Source organism: Sander lucioperca, chromosome 17 (assembly GCF_008315115.2).
Source record: "Sander lucioperca isolate FBNREF2018 chromosome 17, SLUC_FBN_1.2, whole genome shotgun sequence".
Lineage (NCBI taxonomy): Eukaryota > Metazoa > Chordata > Actinopteri > Perciformes > Percidae > Sander > Sander lucioperca.
This window is the reverse complement of record NC_050189.1, coordinates 3,449,961-3,462,337: the sequence shown is the minus strand read 5'-3', so window position 1 is coordinate 3,462,337 and position 12,377 is coordinate 3,449,961. Positions and strand designations below refer to the sequence as shown.

The 12,377-nt window shown below is 40.6% G+C and overlaps 1 protein-coding gene and 1 long non-coding RNA gene across 3 annotated transcripts; one reads left to right on the top strand and one right to left on the bottom strand.

Moving 5' to 3' along the window:
* Positions 1-467: 467 nt before the first annotated feature.
* On the top strand, positions 468-11,928 carry dthd1 (death domain containing 1). 2 transcript variants are annotated; one of them, XM_031289966.2, is made up of 10 exons: positions 468-1,146; positions 1,866-2,382; positions 3,213-3,543; positions 4,299-4,478; positions 5,033-5,295; positions 5,919-6,074; positions 9,375-9,664; positions 10,839-11,089; positions 11,192-11,249; positions 11,447-11,928. In XM_031289966.2, exons 1-10 carry the CDS (start codon positions 699-701, stop codon positions 11,800-11,802), a joined length of 2,850 nt encoding a protein of 949 aa, XP_031145826.1. In that variant the 5' UTR covers positions 468-698; the 3' UTR covers positions 11,803-11,928. The 2 variants fall into 2 exon arrangements, with proteins under 2 accessions (XP_031145826.1, XP_031145827.1); XM_031289967.2 differs by having other exon boundaries at positions 699-1,146; positions 11,495-11,802.
* Positions 7,918-9,469, bottom strand: LOC118493659. The gene is made up of 4 exons (XR_004895603.1): positions 9,368-9,469; positions 8,781-8,843; positions 8,183-8,254; positions 7,918-8,080 (listed from the first exon to the last, which is right to left on the bottom strand). It is a non-coding gene; the product is annotated as an uncharacterized LOC118493659 (long non-coding RNA).
* Positions 11,929-12,377: the final 449 nt, after the last annotated feature.

Sequence of the window (12,377 nt, the reverse complement as noted above, 5' to 3'; positions counted from 1 at the left end):
TGTTTAAGGATTGTAAAACCAGAAATTCCACAGGCAACCCACAAAATGACACTCCACACATTGTTTGTGTTGTTGTAGACTTTGTTTCAGAAAAATGCACTAAAGCCACCATGTAAGTCTACAACCTCCTCCTCAACATATCTATGCCCTCAAAACATTGACAGTGACATTTCTGCTATTTAAACTGAAAGAAACGTGCAAAATTCATCTTTGAGTAAATGTTTTTTGAACGATTGAGGAGTGGGTGAATTTAAAGAGCTGACGCATTTTACTATGCAGTAACATGAGTGACAGAAGAATAGAAGAGTGGGATGAGATGTCTGGAGGATTCCTGTGAACTTTTTGCTCTGTGGCTCCTCTTTTGTCCCTTCCTGCTACGCCTCCAGGGGTCGCCTTGGCAACATGTTTTACTGCTGGCAGCCATATAAAAACAGCATTGGCTCCTGTAAACTAAAAAAGCTGTACACAGGAACACTAAATGCCAAGGACATAGCGAACAAGGGGTCTTCAGCTTCAAATATAAAAGGAGGTACACAAGGGAATGCAATGTATTTTTAGGGAATATTTGATATTATTCACCATTATTTTGTTAAAGGAGTGAATTGCTTTAGCCATGTGCAACACGGACTGAAAAAGGGGCACCAAACAGGCCGGATGAGATACTTCTGATCCTGATCTGTTGTATTTTTCAGCTCAGCATGGATGCAAATCTGCATGTGAATAAACTGATGGATGAAGCTGAGTCTCTTCATGGCAGGAGGAGTGAAAACAGTCTCCTAAACATGTTGACTGAAACTCTTCGAGGGCTTGAAGCTGTCAGACGCTGCAGAGATCATCGTAATGGAACGGTGGGTTGGAGGAGATGCATAGAAGAAGAACCAGGTAGAGGCGGAGGAGAGGAAATACAGAGAGGCAGTGAAGAAGGGATGCTCAGTCCAGCAGAAGATAAGGAGGACGATGAAGAGTCAGGGAGAAATGCTGATGAAGAGCGGGAGAAGAGAGCGTGCAAGCAGAGAGTTCTGGGAGTGCTGAGGGAGCTGAGTGTTTTTCATTCTGACAGAGTGACAGCATGGAGAGGAGTTCTCAGAGAATGCGCCCACCAGTCTCAACCAGGGGGCAGTTATCAACAACATCTGTCCACAACAGGTACGTGAGTTGATCTGACTGATGCATGTCTTTCCTCACCTTTTTTGTGAAGACAAAGAAGTGAAAGTAATGTCAGTTAAAGATGATATGTAAGCATGAGAAAAAGTTGAAGTGTCAATTAAAGTTCAAAAAATGTAAGCAGTTGAAGTGGTGGTTGATGTTGAAGGACTGTTGTAGAGGAGTGGAATTGGAACCATCTGTCAAACTGCAAAGGTCAGTTTGAGTATACATGCATATTCAAAAGTGTCAGTGGAAATTGAAATGTTGAAAGTAGTTCAAGTGTCAGTGGAAGTTGAAATGTTGAAAGTAGTTCAAGTGTCAGTGGAAGTTGAAATGTAAGCATGCAAATGGGATTAAGTGTTGGCTGAAGGACTTTAAGAAGTTCAGGTTTGAGTGGAATTTAAAGCATTGACAAGCTAAATTATTTTAAGCATACATTTTAAATGTATTTGTGAGGCAAATGCCCTGTAAACATTAAATGCATATGAACCACCACAATGTTTGACTTAATTACATAGAAATAGTTTATTAGCACTTTTGTGAATCAGTAATTGTGCAATAGTCCACACAATGCAATATAGTTCATAGTTTTAGAGAGTACCGTAGTTTAAGAATATATATTAGCTCTCAAAAATGCAGTTTGTCAAGTAAAAGTTTTATTTTATTGTTGTGATATATAAACACAATCACCTTTGTTCTATATGTCTGTTTTATTATAGATACAGAATGTAAAGTCACACCTTGTTCAGACTCCTTCAGTGAAATTGTCCAGAGTGTAGGGGAGGACATAGAGAACATTATGAACAAACTAAACACAGTCATAACTAAGCTGGACGAAGAAATCCTCAAGTTATGTGCAGAGGATGCCTCAGCACTTCAGGAGACCAGAGATCCAAAAGCACCAAAGCAACCCGAAGATGACAACAATCACCTGAGCTCCCATGATCCCCTTGAATCTGACTCCGGGCATAAACAGCACGTTGAGGATGGAGATGATCAAAGCCATACAATGCCATCACCATCATCATCAGACATTGAACAAATATCACACTCCAGTTTTGACTGCAACCATGCGAAAGAGACAGGGAAAGAATTAGTGGTCAAAATTCAAGGAAGTGAAAATGAGAACTGTAATTCTCCAGAAAGTCAGACAAATTTCCTGGAGACAGAAAATGACACAAAAAGAGTTAATGACAAGGGCAAAGAGAAGACAAATATCGGATGGATCACTGTAGGGTGAGTTGACAAAATCAAGGTACACTGTCCACACTGTTTGTCATTTTGTGTATCAGCTTGTTTCAAGCTCTTTATTAAAAGGTATAGGATGTTTACACTGAGTAAAATATTCAAACCCAAGAATTGTTTTTATGGCTACATCATTCCATCACAATACACATTTCCTTAATATTCAGCCAGTCATATTTGGTGTCTTTGAAAACGTTGGGACCTCCACTAAATTTAAAATAAAGTTGTGTCTGTTTGAACAATATTTGGCTGCACAGCAAGAGCTAGAACATTATTGCAACATTCCACATGTTCAGCATCCTGGTCTTTATCCCACATGGAGCTGCCAGCTTGTGAGTCTGGACAAGATTTCATTCCTTCCCCTCATTTCCCCTGCTCATTGATACAGAAGCAAACTCTCTGCAATGGTTCATCAAAAGGTGCACACGTTATTGCCACCTGGCCTCCTCATAGTCGGCTACTTCATACAGTTCACTGTCAGGTCAATGCCCAGATTTGTCCAAAAGCCAAACAAATCAGGAAAATTCAGATCAGAAGGAGAGGCCAAGTCTGGGAGAAGCTGATATGGAAATGTGCGTACTCCAGCATTTCAGAAATATTTAAGATGGTTGCCCTTTTGCTAGAAATGTAGCTTAAATATGATGAACATTATTTATACTACTATATACTACTATACATTCACATTGTTATGTCAAAAATATGCAATTCAAAGCTGTTCTTTAGTGCAGAATTTATCATTCATTTATATTGTACAAAATGTCATCTGTACATTATGAGCTTTATATCTCTGTATAACTGACCTATTTTTAAATGATTTCTAGGCTCACTGGTGAACAGGAGGACAGTCATTCAGATGTACCAGACACATGCTTTATCAGAGCACCCATGGGTGTGGCTGAAGTCCTGAGATGTGAGGTGGCCGACACCCTGAGCTGCCTGATGGTGACCGCCTCGGAGGAGCTGGTCAGCAGAGTGATACGGGTCAAAGTTCAGGACGGAGCTAATGTCCACTTCCCTGTGATAGTGATTGTGCCTTTCTGCGCACGTTACCGCAGCAGCTATAGGGATGTCGCTGTGAAGATAGTTGATGGGGAGAGGAGGGCAAGCTACGTCACTCCTGTAACCACAGAGGGCACGTACGGAGGGCAGAGGGTAACGTTCTCTATGTTTTAAAGACACTCAATTTTATTTTACTGTCAGCAATGCCATCAACTAAAAAAAGTTATTGTTTCTATGTATTTATTCAATTCAATTCAAATCACTTTATTCATCCCCAGGGGGCAATTAAATGACACAAAGAGCAGCATATTCCACCACATACAGAGTACATCATCAATAAAATAAATAGATGAATAGTAATATATAAAAAGAAAAAAAGGGGCAAAGGGGATGGGGTGAGTGCATCAGACATCAGTCTACAGAGTGTTGTAGTCCAGTCCAAAGATTTGGGAGGTGGTGGGGGGGGGGGGGTCACCTTCCTCCTCTGGGTCTTACAGCTTTTGAGGGGAGCCACTCAAACATCAAAAACATGACATGTGATGGATCACGAAGGATCCTACAGGCAGTCTTCAAGGTCTGCTGTTCGCATAGGGTGGACAGAGCTCTCAGGGCCAGGGGGTTTCCAATAATTCTGGAACAGACTTTAACAGTTTGATATAAGCAGTTCCTGTTTTGAAGACTAATGGAATAAAACCAACAAATGAAGGAAAAGGTTATCACACGTTCAATAAATGAGTAGTAGAATGTGGTTAGGATGTCCTTGCTTACATCATGTTCCTGTTCATGATATTTGTATGGAAAGCCAGATTTGACATCAGGGAGAATATTGATTTTCTGTTTATAAATGATTCAAATATTTTGGCCAAAATAGATGATTTCATTTATGTTTTGTTTATATCTGTTGTAAGAGCTCATTTGCAGAGGTGAGGGTGTACTCCCTGGGCCTGTTTGCAGTGGTTTCCTGTCTGAAAAGAGAAAATTACACCGTTCCCACAAAGGGTTTGTCACTCAAACTCCCCATGGACCCCCGAATCTGTCTGAATTACCTCCCAGGATCCTTCACGGCTCCAGTAATGGCACAAACCATGGTATGGAGAAAATGATTTGATCACTATCCACCTATCTCCCACTATACTTTTAACACAAGCGTATTATAACAGCGAATAAGTTTACTTAACTAATTTGTTGGGTTTTGTGGGTTGTTTGGGAGTGAGAAGTAGGTAGAAACATCTTTGTAAATTTGAGATCAAACCTTTGAAAAAGAACTCAATCTTTAAAATATTCAAATTGTTCCAAAATGAGAGAAAAACAAAGCCATGGTAAGAGAAAGAGGAAGACTGCTTATAATTCACTGACTTGAGTTTTCACAGATGTTTGCTGTAAGCTAAATGAACAGCTGTGGCTGAAATTTGAATCAACCTCTGAGTCCAATAATCTGTGAACTAACTCCACCACAGCAGTTGGTTGCTTGATCTTACATCAAAATCCAACAGCTCCCCCTCTACACGTCTCTTTTTGATTAAACAGTATGCTTTTGGCAAAACAAAAGTGTGGGAAGAAACACTATTTTCATATCACACAGCATCTCTGTCCAAACTGCTGCTTAAATAATGCAGAACAGGTGTTTCTTCCCCTGCCTCAGATCCAGCCGGTAGATGCTGTCCTTTTGGCGGCTGTCAAGTCCAGGAGCGATGCCTATCACTCGGTGGTGTCTACAAGTCCACTACTCTACCTCACCCACCCATCCTCTCAGCCCCTGAGAAGACCCCTCACTCTCACCCTTCCCTGTCCCCCGAACCCCAAAAAGAATAGGCACACAAGGGCAAAACGGGAGGAGCAAGACCACCAAACTCAGCCTGTTAGTGCTTCTCCACCATTGGATCAACCTGCTTCCCACAGAAGGAGGTGAGTAAATAAATTGAAATACAGACATCAGAGGATCAATGGCCAACAATCAGATACCAGAGATGCAGATGGCAACTCCCAGATGAGTATGATTCATTATTCATCAAATGCTGAAGAATGTGTTGTACAAACCATCTATAATGATTATAAATTAAAAAAAAAATTTTTTTAAAGTGTGGCAATGTGGCTAAAGGGATGGCCATGTTTGTTTGTCAGTTGGTCCACCACTTTGGTCAAAATAGAAATATCACCTATTGCATGGATCTTCCTGAAATATTGTACAGCCATTCATGACTCCCAGACAATGCATTCTCGTGGCTTTGGTGATCCCCTGACTTTGTCTTTAGTTAGTTAGTTTAGAAAAATCTTTCAATTTGTCCAATACAAATATATTTATGTCTAATTACCTGCAAAACAAATTAATTTCCATCAGCCTCAGTTGTATCTTTCAATTAGCATGCTACCACACTGAACTTAGAACATGTTAGCATTGTCATTGTGAGCATGTTAGCATGCTAATGTAGGGATGTAGCATCAAAGCAGCGCCCTGCCCATAAGCACAGCCTCACAGAGACTCCTAGTCTTGTTATATGAAGGTATTGTGTTTTTAATGTTTCTGTCAGAGTCCTGGTCGCCTCTGTGAAGTCTAAGGAGATGTCCAACGAGCTGCTGATTGTTCTGGGTTCAAGAGACAAACAGTGGAGCATCCTGGATAAAGTCACAGTCAGGAACCAGCAGAACGGACTGGTGTCCTTTGAGCTGACAGAGAACTTTGACAGGTTTGCAAAATAATGTCTCCTTTTAAATTCTTGCAAATTTAACTGGCTGCTGAGAATATATACATGGCTGTTGAGAATGAGAGGCTAGTCCTTTGATCCAAAGGGTGGTACAGGTCAGCTAGACAATGGAGCTAAACAGAAATACTTATTTCAAGAAAGATGCATACACACTACAGTACTAGCCCATTAACACACACAGAATCCAAATTGTGTACACTCTAAAAAGTGTATTTAAGTTGTTTCTAGGAAATATAAATGGACGGAGTGGATTGTGGGGGTTTAGTCAGGTTTGTACGACAGTTTTATGGCATCAGGAGCTCAGGTATACAGCACATATTTAGGGTGAAGACCGATAGCGCTTTGTGGATAAATATTAGAATGGTAGATTTAATTCTAAAGCTAATATATAACAAGAAGCTATTGAGGGGAGGCAACAGAAAAGGTAATGTGGTTTTCTGATCTTGTTAGAATCCTTGGTGCAGTACTCTGGAGCCAGTTGGAAGCTGCAAAAAGAGGCTTAGGTCAAAATATTGAGCGTTATAGTGGATAGAAAATGAAAGCCTGGATGATTTTCTCTGTGACTCCAGCACTCAGTGGATATATTGTTGTACCTTCCAACCTAAACAGATCACAGCACAAACTGCAATATGAGGCAGAAACATCCATAGAAGGACTACAGATAGTACAGATAAGCCCAGGGTCAGACTTGTAGGGTGATTGTCATTTAAAGCGTCATTTGTGTCGGATCCATTGCGGATTTTTCTGGTTTGTCCACCCAGTAAAAGAAGAATCTGAAAAACATACAGTATTGTATCAAAAGAAGACCTTTATCTGACACATACATGAGTTGTGTTGTAATGTCTCTTACCACATCTCCTCTTGTCTGTGCCTTCCTGCTATGGTTGATCAACCACTGTAGTTGATTTGAAGGATGGAATGTTTTCAGCTTGCTGCTGTTGTTTCCTATACGCAGTGTCAGAATGGGCAGATAGGCGCTCACACCACAAATGAGGATGTAATAAATCCTGCGTCTGACCACAGAACAGGAACTACTCTCAGACATCACAGATTAATTGAAGTGAAAGAAAAAACTGTTTTCATTTGATTGTGTACCTGTTTGCTGAGACGCAGTTAGTAGACTCTAGGTTTGTTTGCTTCTCAGTACACCAGCCTAAAACCTTGAAATGACGAGTTCCTTGCAGTGTTGTTCTTGTCATATCAAGGAGGCTGTTGAAACTGGATCACACATAGAGGCCAGAAAACAATCTTTGATGAAACTGAAACTGGCTCATTTTGTTTATGAGAAAAGTGAGTAGGGTTGGGTGATATGACGATATATGTCCTCAAAACGATATCAAAATGCCTTTCGTATATATTTCTACATTGTTTCTACTGTGATGTTGAAAAACTAGAGGCCAAACTGCGTTATGGCAATATTTACATCACTTGGATGGCGCTTTGCGTTTTGATTCTTACACGTTATGTTACCTCAGGATAGAAGGTTTTGGCTATATTTCCCAGCCCTATATTAGTGATGAGTAACTCTTTGATACCTGTCAGTGAAAAACAGCCTTTTTAGTTTTCGTTTTGCCACAGTGTTAGCCTGCAAGATACAGAAAACAACATGAGTAAATAATGACAATGATTATAGACTCAAAACTGTAAATTAAAAAAAATAAATAAAAAATGTTCTGTTGGAATTAAATCTTAGGCTAAATTTAAAGCAGTGATATTTAATGCATATTTTGATGTTTTCCTATTTAGAAAAAAAATGACTTTTTTACAAAAAAGTGTGCGTACTTAGTTGTACGCAGTTAAACAGTTACAGGTTACTCACAACGTGTATTTCGTATCGGAGGCCCATGAGCCGAATGAGTGTGTTTGACAGGCGCCGCAGGTTAGCAGGGTTCTGGGCCGTCCTCATAGCCACATCCACGCACCAACTACCAGCAGTGACCGTCATCATGAGTCCTCCAACCACATAGAGGAGGAAGCAAACATTGCCCCTGGCCACACAGAGAGAGAAACAAAAAATTAGGGAGTGTGGATTTGCGTATTTGAAGATGACAGTTCATCTTTGAAGTCATGTTAAAATCATGGATTCTTACTTGTGGACAATCAGCTCTGGTGGAAACTTCAACATGAAGAAGTTTGATGTGTGACGCCCTACCAGAACAATGCTAGAATAGGGACATTTTATAGGGACAGAATAGTAAAAAAATATTTGTATTTGACATATTTGATATCATAAAATAAAAGACAAAACCTAAAAACATTTCACAGCGACATTTATTCCATCTTAATTTGTATTCTTTATCTATTTTGTATGTAAAGGACTGTGTGCAATAATACACATATCCCTAATCATTTGAGGTGCTGTATCAGATTTAGCTTAAAGCTAATTTTCATCTGCAGTCCCCTGGCAGGTCACAATTAAAATATACATACACATATGAAAGTAGTACTGCATACACACCATGTAATCAAGAGGTATAGCAGTTTTAAAAGTATAAAAGATTTCAAGTGTTTTCTTTAACATTTCTTGCTGTCGTTTGCTAATAATTGCTTACTTTAAAAACATTTTGTATAATGATTTAGGAGAAACATTTAACGCAATCAATTAGCATTTTCCTTACTTAGTGGTGTTCTTGCCTTGTTTAATCTAGAGTTAAACACATAGACAATACTTTATCCAGAAGTACTCACCATTCAAGCAACTACTGTTCCACCTCTCCGGGGTTTTATGCCTTTCATTTAGACATGTTCAGTCTATGGGCACATGAGAACAAATGTGGAACATTACAACTAAACAGACCTAGAGTGAGATTTTCTTTACATAAGGGGTTTAAGAAAGGCAGTATGGATAAAGGGGGAGCCAAATGCTTTGAATTCCAGGCTTTAGCATTTCTATGTTGAACATAAGTACATGCTAAGAATGTTAAGTCATCTCTAAAGAAGTGATAATTAAAAATAAAGGTATCTGATTTTGTTTATGCTTTTAGTCCCGTTTAGGAAAATGTAATTATGAATATTAGACCTATAGTCGTAAATTGTGAACTGTTCCTTTAATAAGGATATATTCTCATTATTTCTCTCCTGTACCATACTACTCTTTCTTATCTAAAATAGCTTCCCCAGGGAATAATATATGTACAGTCAGTAATATGAATGAAAGTCTTTAGTCTGTATTCAGGCCCACGATAATAGACTCATCTCTTCCCTTTATTCAGCAACAATCTAATCTCTCGGCTGAGCTCAACTTCTTAACTTTCCTCCTGTCTCTGACTGTCTACCCCTCAGGCTGCTGGTGGTTCGTCTCCTGTCTCCACTACAGCCTTGCCGGATCACCTCCCTGGCAGAGGAGCTGGAGGAGTCTGTCTGCTGCCACGCAGCCACGGTCGTCCTCCAGCGTAGACAAGACGAGCCTCGCGTCGTCCTGGTGGCTGCTCTGCCCAGCAAAGACCTCGGCTGGGAGCTGTCCAAACTACGAGCCCAGGGCTTCAGCGGCCTCCTGGAGACCTCGGCAGAGATCTCCATGTGTGAAGGAGATCAGCTTCTCCTCCATTTCAGTGGCAACATCACCTCCAAAGGTAGGGTGTGAGATTCAGCTACTGACTTATTTAAAAAGTTGCCTGCACACTGAAAAAGGAAGTAAAGGAGGCTCCCCAGATGCAGAAAAGAATGCACAATGTACAAACAATGTGGGGTAAAAAATGGCAGAACAGTGAATGTTTTGGTTATAGGACCATGTCAGGACAGAACATATTTTCTCGTGATTGGCCATCGCTGGCCTGTTTAAATCCCTAGGATTACATGTAATGTGTGGTACTAATGTGCTATTGGATGGGTTACTGTGACCTTTTTGTCGAGGCATTCATGCTTCCCCGAGTATGAATCCTAATCCCTTTGGTGATTCTCTGACTTTTCCTCTAGCGCCATCAACAGGTCAAAATCTATTTGAAAATAGTAAATCAGAAGCTCTATGTCAATAATAGTATCAGCATTGTTAGCATTTAGCTCAAAGCACACCCTCACAGAGCAGCTATCATGGCTATATAATTATTTTTACATTACTCGTAGGTTTTCTTTTGTTGTTTTTTTTGGTCATTGTGCGGGCATTTCTGTCATAAGAAATGATTTACCTTGGCTACACATATCTGACCCTACTTCCTGAGAAGCCTGGGTTCCAGAGTGCAAACACTTTTACATTTGCTTGGAATGATGTTTAGAGATGGAATATATTGTATGAAAAGTTGGCTGGGTTTGGTATTCTAACAGTGTGGTGTCATGCATTAAACCTGGACCCTGGCATTCATATGGAGGGAAAGAGGACAAAAGAATAAATTATGTTTTACAAAAGAGTTACATGTCAGAATCTATTAGCAGGCTTCTGTTTGACAATATACAGTAAACCAAACTCAGTGTGTTTTGACTCAAAGGCAGTAAAACACACATAAAAGTAGTCCTAAAGGTAGCTACAGCATCAGCATAATAACACAGTTGTCGCTGGGAAATCAGGTTACAAATATCTACCATAGGTCTAAACAGGTCTGTCTTGCTGCTGCTTGTCGTCACATAACTGGATGGCACAGACCATATAATAAATTGAATTATATGTTTGCACAAGCAGCCAGCAGAATGCATGTTCAGTCTCAGGTATGTTTGCTCTCCCGTCTTCCTTCTCACTTGAAGATGACATACTAATTGGTTTTGATTCAGTTGGTTGAAGTAATAAGATTTTGAATGTCCATTTTTTTACAACAGGAACTCAAAACGACCAACATGATGTCCCACATGAGCGAATCACCTTCCACAGCCAGCAGAAGAATCACCTCTTGGTGTATCTAACGGAAGTGGACCCATTTGGGAACTACAGTTCCCCCCACTACAAAGGCACGGCCATGTTTTACAAGGTAACCAGAGGTCAGCTGGGGTGGCGAGGTGACAGACCAGTCCCGATGGACACAAAGCTCCTGGGAGAGCCCGTCTGTAAGCTGTCTCTGACTTTACCCAAGGTGCAGAAGCATTCACAAGGAATTATACATTATACATTGTGTTAAAGACGTTGACTCTCACAATCAAAGAAGATCCTAACATTTTATGCTGTTTCATTTCAGAAAGTGAGAACCATTAATCGGCCCATCACAGCTAGGATGAAGTTATGGGAGGAGACAGGTGGGTGACATGTTTTGAGATACTTTACCTGAATATTTCCTTTTTCATGTTACAGTTGAACAATTTATTGCATCACTTTGATTATTGTACATATGAATTTGCCTACATTTGCCATATTTTAATATCAAAGGTTCCCAGATATTTTTCTAATTTTCCCAAACAAGCTGTTGCTAGTGTTGAAAATATAAATGCATCAGTTTCAGGTCACCAGTTTCTCCATTATTCATCTCTTGCCCACCCACCAGATTCCCTGTCAGACTCTCTTCTTCTCTGGCTGTCTGGGGAGCTTTCAGAGGAGGAAGTAGCCCTTCTAGTGCTCTCCCTGCGTCTCCGTCGAAGCGCCGCTCAGCTGGTGAAGCTCCGGGCTGGGGACAGCCTGTCCACCCAGGCCTTCCATGTCCTGGCCATGTGGAGGAGGGGGCTGCCCGCTGCCACACACCAACCCAAGGCCTCTCAGCTGGCTCACTGCTTGGCCAAGAGCGGCAGGCCAGACCTGGCCAGGGAGCTGCTGCTGCGACAGGCTGCAACCACCAGACAGGGCTCACTGAAATAGTAGAAATCACAGTGCATTTTAATTGGTGCTTTTAGTCAGAGTATGTGTGCCTGCCGAATAAGTTGGTAGCAGTATTGTATTTGATCCACAAGGGGTCAGCATTGAACTGTGAGATTCCGTGCTCTCCTCAAGACTTGAGTCGTTTATGTTTACGAGTCATGACTAAGTTAACCCAGTAATTTTTAGAGGCCTGAAGACTTCATGTTATTCAGTAACAAAGAAAAAAGAAAAGATAAATATCTGAAACTGTATCTGCTTTCCTGTGCTGTTAATTGTCTCATGACCCCTTTCACTTTCTTGTAACCCCTTGGCCGGTCCTAAACCACAGACTGGGAACTAGCGGTGTGGGTAATATTTCTAAGCATTTCTCGTGACACAGTTGAAGCACAAATAGCTGTATATCAACACATAAGACATTGAGTGAGACATTCAGACAATCAAGAAAAATAAAGTATATTTAGTTAGGCCATTTGTAATTGACACCTTACCTCATATTATGTGTTGTGATGCAATAAATCTCTCTCTAGATACAAGCCGGGAGAAGTATCTGCACCCACAACTACTGTATATTCAGA

Coding starts and splice junctions, on each gene's coding strand:
- dthd1 (XM_031289966.2), top strand. CDS start 699: ATGGATGCAAATCTGCATGTGAATAAACTGATGGATGAAGCTGAGTCT. Junction 5,296..5,918: donor CCTGCTTCCCACAGAAGGAG/GTGAGTAAATAA, acceptor TGTTTCTGTCAG/AGTCCTGGTCGCCTCTGTGA. Junction 9,665..10,838: donor TGGCAACATCACCTCCAAAG/GTAGGGTGTGAG, acceptor TTTTTACAACAG/GAACTCAAAACGACCAACAT.